This window comes from Centruroides sculpturatus, unplaced genomic scaffold (assembly GCF_000671375.1).
Source record: "Centruroides sculpturatus isolate CEXI.00-Female unplaced genomic scaffold, Cexi_2.0 scaffold277, whole genome shotgun sequence".
Lineage (NCBI taxonomy): Eukaryota > Metazoa > Arthropoda > Arachnida > Scorpiones > Buthidae > Centruroides > Centruroides sculpturatus.
Window position 1 is genome coordinate 303006 of NW_019392628.1, and position 10977 is coordinate 313982.

General features: G+C 28.4%; 1 protein-coding gene across 1 annotated transcript in view; it reads left to right on the forward strand.

Moving 5' to 3' along the window:
- The first annotated feature begins 1549 nt into the window (after positions 1-1549).
- LOC111617796 (multiple PDZ domain protein-like) overlaps positions 1550-10977 on the forward strand; it is a 144864-nt gene continuing 135436 nt past the window's right edge. Inside the window, exons 1-3 of the mRNA XM_023359099.1 lie at positions 1550-1808; positions 5547-5857; positions 7132-7236. Coding sequence (XP_023214867.1) covers positions 7234-7236 — 3 coding nt within the window. The 5' untranslated portion in view covers positions 1550-1808; positions 5547-5857; positions 7132-7233. The remainder of the gene's footprint in view (positions 1809-5546; positions 5858-7131; positions 7237-10977) is intronic.

Here is a 10977-nt window from a genome sequence, read left to right on the forward strand (position 1 = left end):
CTAGATAAAGAAATCTTTATTAAGAAAACACTGCACACTCAGATATATCTCCTCAGCAGAGTTATAAATGCAAAAAAAGTTAAGGAGGAAGTATGAAATAATAATTGTTTATTTATAAAATATATTCAGATTTTTCAATTATAAGTTACATAATTACAAAATTAAATGCATTTAGATAAAGTTTTATTAACTTTTGACATTTCTTTATTCAATTTTAAATTCTGCAACATTTAATAAAAATGTAAAATATTATCATATTTAAAACTGAATGAAGAATACCAGGGCTGTGGAGTCGGAGTCATGGAATTTTGGTATTTTAGCTGGAGTCGGAGTTGTCAAAAAATCCGCCAACTCCGAATCCTTTTTACTTCCCAACTTATGTATATAAAACGGAAAAGTATTGGAATTGTGTCAAATTTGACCCTCCAGGTATTTTTTGCAAATCTACACATTTGAAGACCTCTCAAACCCCTCAGAAAATCAATAAAAAATCGGGAAAAATTTTCTTGCGTTGTTGGCATGTTGGCATCTAGTTTGTTTAACTTCTTTATTTTCTGTTCTGAGATATTAAACAATATCTCAGAATGCGTAAAGTTTAAGAAACAAAATGTAGCACTGTGGCTTGCGTATAAAGGGGCATTAATACTATTCAATTTTGGTTCTTAATTAAAGGTCGACAGAGTGAAGACATAAAAGTGGTCATGTGTCATATCTCTTAATGAATACTTTACTCGTTATTAGCGTTCAAAATGAAAGAAAAAATAATAATAATACCTGTCTCTACCCTCAAAGTAAACTTTTTGTCATTTTATAATAGTACAGTAAAATCTGTTAAGATGTTATCGCCTAAGATGTTAGAATGTATATGGGGACATGATTTAGTTCAACCACTTTGACGCTTAATAATTAACTCCTGTATTAAACCATCTGACTCCGATTCCAACCACTCTCACCAAAGAAATTATTAGGCTTCAAACAGAGTGAAAAAAATCGTGCCCCACACAGTCTAACATCCACACATATAGAAAAAAACCTCAAATCTTTTGCATATCTCGAAATTTCAAGGTGTCCTGACTCCAAAAATGTAAAAATTTGGAAAGGGTCATTTTTTGACTGAGCGCTACACTTTCCTTCTGTTATATATAACAGCCGGGAAAGTAAAAATTATCAAATACATATTTATATATTACTTAGAGGAGTCTTTTAGCTTTGGAATAAAAAGTTTCTATGTTCTATCTTTATTAGAACTCTATTTATTGAATCTTTTATTCTGAGGTCATGTGATGACATTAGAATTTACGGGTCTCTTTCGGTAACAAGTCCACCCCTGGTCGGAGTTGGAGTCGGATGGTAAGGAAAAGTTGGAGTCGGTAGATTTTTATGCGACTCCACAGCCCTGAAGAATACTAAAAGTTTAAAAAATTATGATGTTAATTATCTCATAAAATAAAATAATTTTAAAATAGGATACATTGTAAACATATTTTAAAATAACTTAATTATAAAAGTTTTTATTAATTTTAATAAATGAAATATATTTTATAGTCCACCAACTTCTCCTCCACCTCCTTTAGAAGATGAAGATAATTCACTTGTAGATGATATTAAACCTAGAGCATCTCCAGCTGAATTTATTCAAACTAATAACACAGAATTGGATTACAATAAAGATACCGAAACTGTAAACAAAATAAAGGAAGTAAGCTATACAATTCCTATTCTAAACTTTCCAGAAAATAAAAGACCACTTGAGTTAAGAAGTCCAAAACCACCAGTGCCTTTTAAGCCTATAAGGAAAAAAGAAGATAGTAAGTGTACCCTAAAATTTATCAAATAAATTTAATAATGATAATAGAAATTCTGTGATTACCTTACTTATTCAAATGGAAGATGCATTTTTTTCACGTTTTAATATATCTCAGAGTAGGATGCTACTTAGATTTAATGTAATACATCATAATTAGTGGTCTCTAGTGCCATGCATCTTATTTCTCTGTCACTAACTTCAATGTATCATTTTAGTGATTTTAATAGACCAATTTGCAATAGCAAATATTCAACAGGCTAAAAGCTGGAATCTTTCTTTCTTTTTAAATTGTAATTAACAATCCTGAAGAAGATCAATTAAGACAACGAAAAGCATTTGAGAGTTAAATATTTTACTGAATTTTAAAGGTTGATCAGTAGTACTGTGGTCCAGAAAAAGTTGTGCATCACTCTTTCAAGTAGTGTAAATTAGTTCATTAAAACCAAAACTAAAACTACACATGTATAACAACTAAAACTAAAACTCAGGAGTATAACATTATTTTCAAGAAATGTTATATTTTTGATGCTTTAAACTGCATTATGGGTGATAGAAAGTGGGAAAATGTGTTGATTTAGAAGGAACATCAAATGCAGTGTTGATTTAGAAGAGCTTGACATGGAAAGTGAAGATGTTTCTAACTTCAATATCACCAAAGACAATGATATATAACTTACTTGCAATAAATACTGAATAAATTTATGTCAACAGAATCAATTCTAAATTTGTTTCCAGTTGTCTATTAAAAAGTATGTGAGTGAGCATGTAGAAATTCAGGTAGATCTTAATTTGATGGCATCTTAGATTGAAGTAAATATGGTAAATTTATATACTTTAGTATCTTAATATCCTTACTGTGTATAATAAAATTATTCATTAATAGCCAATATTTAAAAATTGATTTAGAATAATTAAAGAATGCTGAAAATACAAGGGCAGTTTTTTTCAACCTTCGATGGTCCATAAAACAAAGACAAGTGTAAATGACAAAATTAATTTATTATCAAAAGTTAGGTACAAACATGGTTACTTTTCAACATAATCATCGTGAAGATTGAGGCATTTGACATATCTGTGAATGAGTTTTGCAATCCCTTCTTCATAGAATGCTGCTACCAGTGATTTGAGATGGGCCTTAACATTGTTTTGAAGATTGTCGTTAGTCTCAAACCTTTGCCCTTCTAGCCATATTTTCAGTTCAGGAAAGAGGTGGAAGTCTTCACACAATAAAGGTGTGAAGACTTCCACCCAGCTTGAAACTTTTTAAACACCCAATATATAGCCCCGATTTAGTGCCGCGCAACTTCCGCTGAATAGATGTACTGTACATAGAAAAAAAAAACAGCCTATATACAGTACATCTATTCAGTTCATTTTAATTATATTCATTATTCTTCAGTCAATTAAATTATATTTCTTTGATTTAAAAATTTTAAAGTATAAATGAATGAAAATTTGCAATTGAATTTTAAATTGATCAGCATTTAAAAATGTAATCAAAACTTCTTTCATAAAAACTAAAAACCCCATAAAAATGACTTAATATCTTTAGTATTGTTACAAAATAATTTTTTCTATGTAATAAAACACATCAAACCTTAAATAAAGGAGTCTTTTTTTTTTAACTTTCAAAACATTCTAATAGAACAATCAATTTTCAAACACTTTTTGAAAAATTTTAAAAATATTAAATTTGTTCTTTTTGTTTTTCTTCCATTTTTTCTCAATCATAGATTCATGTCCAGTAAAAATATAATTTGACATTTTTAGAATTCTCTTACTTTATTATTGCTGACCTACAGTATACTTCAGACAATTTGTCCTCATCATTCCTATTTACAATGCTATGATTCATACCTGATATATTTGATATGTGGTATTTGCTAAATAGATGTATAACATGGAGTCATTACTTCCTTGTGTTGAAGATTTTTATTATTATTTATTTTGTTCATAATATAATTTATGTAATAGTTATACTTTTTTCTAATATAAATTTATCATAATATTAAAACAGAAACCTTTCATGATAACCTAAGTATACAATTCAGCTTAAGACACAGTTATTTTAAAGATGAAAACATCTTACTTACTTCACAATTCCTTCAGACTGGAGTGGCAGTACTAAAATTCCTTAAGACACTCCAGTAAATTCTTATCTGTTACAGACTAATGTTTCCAATTTTCCTTCTGGATCTTCATCAGATCCATGGTTTTAGAATCAGAATGCTGTTGAATATTTTCATAAATGATGCATTTTAAATATCATTGCATTTTTTAAAAAGTGTTTCATTTCCCAAATACATTTACAAGTTTAAATTCTTTCCATGAAATCATTATCATAAAATAATAATTTATTATATGGACTATGAACAGCACATAAATTTCTACATGCATTTCACATAGAGTATTTTTATGAATAATTTTGTTACACTTGCATTAGTTGTGGTTTTTAGAAATAAATTATTATATGTAAAAATACTCCATACAAAGTGCATGTGGAAATTTATGTGCTGTTCATAGTACATATTATGGATTATTATTTTATGATAACAATTTAACTGAAAGAATTTAAACCTGTAAATTTATTCAGGAAATGGAACACTTTTTAAAAAGTGCAACATTTGCAAAGATATTTAAAAGCATTCTGATTCCAAAACTGTGGACCTGACAAAGATCCAGAGGGGGATTGAAAACGTTAGTCTGTACATGGATGAGGACTTACTGGGGTTTTTATTTTAGAAGGTTCTTTAAAGAGTTCTATCTTACTTATTTAAAAGTGATTTTGTTTAAGTGGTAAACATACATAAACTTATTTTTATCTTAGCTAAAAAAAATTTTTTTAAATGAAATTAAAGAAGTTGAGAAAATAAACAAAAAATATGATATCACCAAAGAATATGAAATACTGCTGTGTGTAGCGTCTTTGTAATCCAAAACGAGTTGGTAGACGAACGGACAGCAATTACTAGACGAACAACGGATAACACCAGTTGTTAATTTTTGTACTATGTTCCTTTTGTATCGGAAATAATACATTCTAACCAAAATGTAAGTGTGTGTTGATATTTTTTAAATTAATATTCTATGTTATACGGTTCTTCATATAAATGATATGTCAAACAGCCGTCCCCTTATACCTTTTTTCATATCATAGGCTACACCATACTACTTGTAATTAAAAATTTTGAAAAATTTTGTAAAATACTTCTATGCTGTACCATTATATGACAAGTAAGCATTTTTATGTTATCATCACCTCGCGTTTTAGTTATGTTCCTACTAGCCAACATCGTAAAACTAACCTTAAATTTTTTTGTGTAATCTTAACAGCACTGAAGAGGGGTTGGGAATATAAGCCAACCCGAAATGCATATGAATTAAGAATTTTTAAATAAAACGTACGTTTTCTAACCAATTGCTGTCCGTTCGTCTACCAACTCGTTTTGGATTACAAAGACGCTACACACAGCATTTGATGATACAGCAACCACGTCCTCTACATTAAGAAATATGAAATACTGTTGAATACTAGAAACGTGCAGATATCTTTCAAAAATAAATATTATATATTTTTTATACCTCTCAAGTTCTTTGTTCTCCCTAATGTTTGAATAAAAAAAGATTCTACTTATATCTAATTTCAAAAATTTGCAATTAATGACCATATCAAATCAATATTAATGAAGAAAATTATATATATTATTAATTAGTTTTTTCCTTTCTTTTCTAAATATAGATCAAATTTCCAATAAGTTATCATCAATTGAGAAGCAAAAAATTGTTCCATTAAACATTCCAGAAAAAATAACTGCCAGTTCATCATTTTCTACTTTCACATCAAATGTTTCTCGTCAATGGGGACCAGAAAGAACTGTTGAATTATGGCGAGAACCAACTAGAGGTTTAGGAATTAGTATTGTCTGGGGCAAGGTTGATACCTATCCTTCTTCTGGACCTTCCACATCTGGTATATTTATTAAAAATGTTTTACCAGATAGTCCTGCAGGAATTACAGGGAGTTTGAAAAGAGGAGATAGAATCCTTGAGGTATTATTTGAAATTTTATATCACACATTTGAAATTATTTTATCCATATGTATTAAAAATTATACATATTTTATTATTTTGATAAATTTAAAAATCAGTTTGCTGAAAAATAACTAGTTCTTAGTTTATAATTTAAACTTAATTTGAGTAAAAAGAATTCCAATAGCAAATTTATGAAGAATTGATATTCATAATTCATTAGTTCAATTTTCCTGATTACTACAAATAAATATAATTTTAGTTTTTTAAAACATATACATCAATTGAATTTAAAATTACTAATGCCAAACAAACTTCTTGATTATTTATCAAGCTATTTAATTACTTTCTAATTATTAAATTTAACATTAGATATTGGCCTAATTGTTTATTTATAGCCAAATTTCTTTATATCTAATCATAAAACTATCATTGTTACAGTCCAATGAATAATCCAGATATCTAATCATAAAACTATCATTGTTACAGCCCAATGAATAATCTAGTAATTTGTTTAGTTTTAATTTTGTAATTAATAAACTTAACAAATTTATTAATATACATTGAGCATCAATTTCTTGACTGCTCAAAAATATTTGAGTAATTTATTTCACTATAAATTAATGAACTCAATAAAAGCAGTTTCTTAAGTTTATTTTCTGATTAGCAGGTTTTATGCATATAACCTACAGGAAAGTGTAAGGACAAAAATAAAACCTTCACACCATGTATCCCATGCCTTACAGGAGCAGACTTTGCTCCATAGGCACAAGTTTGTGGTTTTAACTTAAACTGGAACATAATTTACCCCATTGCATAACCAACACCTTCTTTTAAATTATCTTCTAAACACAGGTTTTATGCATGAGAATATACTACTCTGTTACACAAAAATAATTAAATTGAAAATAATATAATTAACATAATAAATTTTATCTAATGGTGTAAATCAAGTTCCTCAATTATCTTCAGATACCAAATATATATATCAAAGAATATTTTGTAAGGGAAAATAAAATTGCTTATTACTTTAATGAGTTTAATTTATTTAAATTATTTTTTTGTATGTGTTTTAATCAGAAAAAGGAAAATATGTTGAAATTGTTAAAAAATATATTTTTTTCATTTTGATTACATATTAAGAAATTCTTTATATATCCTATCCATCCTATATTAAAATAAAAATATAAGATCTTATTGTTTTATTAAGTTTTTGAAGTTCTTATTGTTATATTATATTACAATAATTCAAATTAATGCTATAAAAATTAATCAACTAAATTATTTGTTGTTAGGTTGATGGATATGATTTAAGAGAGGCTACTCATAACAAAGCTGTTGAAGTAATCAAAAATGCTAAAAATCCTGTTAAGTTTATTGTTCAAAGTTTAATTTCAATGGTAAAGTATACTTTGTGATTTTTTCCTCCATATTGTATTTATAGAAACACAAAGTATTTTATAATAAGTGCAATAACTTAAATATTTATATAATTTACATAAATATTTTTTATATCAAATTTATGTCAATAGAACAAAATAAAATGTAATAGAAACAAGCAATTATTTATTGTGACATAACAATGCTGGACTGCAATTTTTAATCATCATTTAATTTTAAAAAATTGTGATTTCTGGTACAGACTGGAATTTCATATATATTTAATCAGGGTCCCTAAGTTTTCCATAACTAATCTTGATTTGGTCAAACTTTACCTATGTGCACCATCATGGCCGCACATTATACTTTTCCTGATAACAATTGCATAATTCCAGTCATCTAAATAATTCTGTTATTGAGAAAATTTTGAATTAAAACCATGTGACTTCTGGTCCAGACTTGAAGTTTATGTATAGTTAATAGGGACCAGGGATTCCTTTAACTATATCAAGATTTTCATTTCTGGTGTCAATTTTCATTTATTTAACTCTGTTCTCAAGATTAACAAAGGACAAACAGTGACTGTGGGAATGTATAGATCTGCAATTTTAAAATTTTCAAATTGCAGTTCAATAAAATTTCAATAGAATAAAAAGATAATAAATTTTGAATTTTTAGATAATGAATTTTTAATTATATTTTGTGATTTTTAAAATTAGACAGGAAAAAATTTGGACTTTTATATTCAAATTAGATAATTTTGTTAATTTTAAAGCTGGAACTATCTTCTAAATACTAAAATTAATACCTTTCTCATGTTTTTAATCAGTGAATGCTGGAAATTGAGAGGAAGGCATTAATTTTAGTATTCAAATCAGACATTCCTAAAGATAGTTACAGAGAATTTTAATTTCTTACTTGATAATTAGATAATAAATTATTATACTGAAGAGTATATAACTTTGATTAAATCATATTTTAGCAAGGAAGGACCTGATGATTGTTATGGGTTTAGAACCAAAGTATTTTATTAGATAGGTCATTAAATATGCTAATTTAAGTGGTCAAAATTTAGACAACTAAACGTGAACAACTATTTTTACTAGAAAAATTAGATTACTTTAATTGAATTAGAAGATAATTAGTAAATTAATAACTGTAATTATAGCTTATCTGAATTTTAATATACTGTGGATTTTCAGAGCTGTTGAGGAGGAGCTGGGGATTTTTCCCTAAGCCCAGAGAAATATCAAGGCCTGTAGTGTTTCCTTCCCCTATAAATTAGGGTTATTTTAATTTTTAAAACATAAAATTTTTAACATAACTTTTTATTAATAAAGAAACATTATATATATTTTATTTGTTCCAAAAAAACTGACAAAAGAGATTTGCTCTTTTTCCCAGTCCCATACAAGCTCTCAACAGTCCTGTATATTTGGAAGAAATTAATCTTAGAAGGTTTAGATAGCATAATTGACAATATGCTTGTATATATCTAATAATTAGACATGCTTGACAATATATAAAATAAAAATTTTAGATTCATTAATTATTTGAGAGGATGGTTCTTTGGACTTTTAAATGATAAAATGAATTTATCTATTTACTAAAATTAGTACCATAAGAAATGATGACAAAATAATTTCTTGTTATTAATAAATATTTACTAATCTATTATCTGAAGTTTTATTTAAAAATAGTCTGGAAAATTGGTAATAACAGTATAAATTTTTCTCAAGAGACAACAAAACACTGAAAAACATCTATTTATCTACCAAGTCATAATTTCATCATGATATTATACACACTTGAAGTTTAGAATGTATAATAATTGTGAACTAATTGGATTACTCCACATTGCAGTCATTAAGAGATATGTTTGTAAGCAATACACAATGAATAAGTATGTATAGTAACCCCCTATTAGGAATTTTATTAGGAAGCCCACCAGTGGCCGAGTGGTCTTCGTACCCTAAACACTGAGAGTTCGGTCATGGGTTCGCGCCGCGATCGGACAGGCTGGCTGCTTGGAGTTTTCCGGGTTTTCTCCTTGCCAATAACGACTAAATAGGAGGCCAGTTCCCCATAAAAGTCCTCCCGGAAGGCATTAGTTCCCCTCGCGTAACATCACGCCCCAGAGAAGGCAACGGGAAACCACTCTGGGTAATAACTTTCCCTAGTATACACCTTGGCACGTTACTAACTACTTATTAACCTACGCAGGTGTCGCCGACGTCAGGGCTCTGATATGGCACCACGAAGAAGATTAGGAATTTTATACAAACTGCGTTTTTGAATTTGCAGTAGACAACAAATAAAGATATTAATATTTTAAATTATCATATACATTGAATATAAGTAACAAATTCGTATTATTAATGCAATAAAAAATAAATTGTTTGCTTGCTTATGATAAATATAGTTTGTCATATAACAAACTGTTTTACTTTATGAAATACTGTATTAATTATCTGTAAAACTCATAAACCTAGTGTTTTTGAGTTCATTTTTAGAAATATAAATTATTTTAATAAGAAAAATAACAAAACTATATTCTGTAGATTTGAAAGAATCTTTTAAACTCATGTTCTTGCTCAATGTTTTTTTTACTATGGAACAAATTCAAGCAATTTTATTGATGATGTTATCGCACTTCTGTAACATACATATAGAATTGCAAGTATTTTACAGAACTGATTACAATCTTAACAATAAATCTTATAATTTTTCAAAAGAGCATAAAACATACATACATGTGAAAGAAAAGGCTGTACTCAAAGGTGTAGCCTTAAAAGATAAGAAAGATGGATGAAGGAAGGAAGGAGAGTGATTTGAAGAAAAGTTAGGAGGGTGAGATGGTTGGAGATTTGAAAGTGGAAAAAGGAGGACATGAGCCGTAAAGGGGAGCTGTTGGATAGCACGTGGAAATACGATGGTATACACGTGCAAAACAATTTGTATATACAGGGAAGGAGAAGGCTCATAGCGTAATACCTTGAGGAGTTGGTCAGATGAGGTTGACTTGGAAAAAAAAAAAAAAAAAAAAGCAGAAAGGAGTTTCTTTTTGGGAGGGGTCCTTGTTGACTCAGAAGATGAGCTGTTCATTAGATGCCACTTGGGTTGGTAGTGGTATAGTGCGTAAGTTTCAGGTGTTCCACGAAGGTCTTGAATTCTTGATAGATTATCTGGTCCTCAATAAGGGTGTATAGTTCGCACGGCCAGGGATACCCACGTTCCACAATAGTCCTACGAAGATTTGCATGGTGGCGTGAGTGAACCAGGCAGATGAAGATTAGGTATATTGGATCTTCGTTCTCATTAGTATCACAGAGGCACAAACCATTCCCCTTCCTCAAGAACCTGTAGAGGTAGGCTCTGAAGTTGCCATGTGCTGTAAGAATTTGGGTCATGACGTGATGTAGTAAAATGGTGGTTGCTGATCCTATGAGAGATTTCATTTCATTTTCTGTTCATTAATATTTTTGCTTCAAATAATAAATTTTATTAATTAAAAATAATTTTTATTAATATTTATTTTTACTTTTAATGCTAAGTAATAAGTTTTATGTCAGTCAAAACTCATGATACAGAATTTTCCATTTTAAGTTATATTTTTATATTTAAACATGCAAATTTTAAATTATTACTCTGTATACAAGTCCTACATTGTAATTTTTAGGACTACTACCATATACAATGTATATATATATTGCATTTTTTATTTGAAGAATTTCATGCAAGCTTGACAGGGTGGGTTTTTT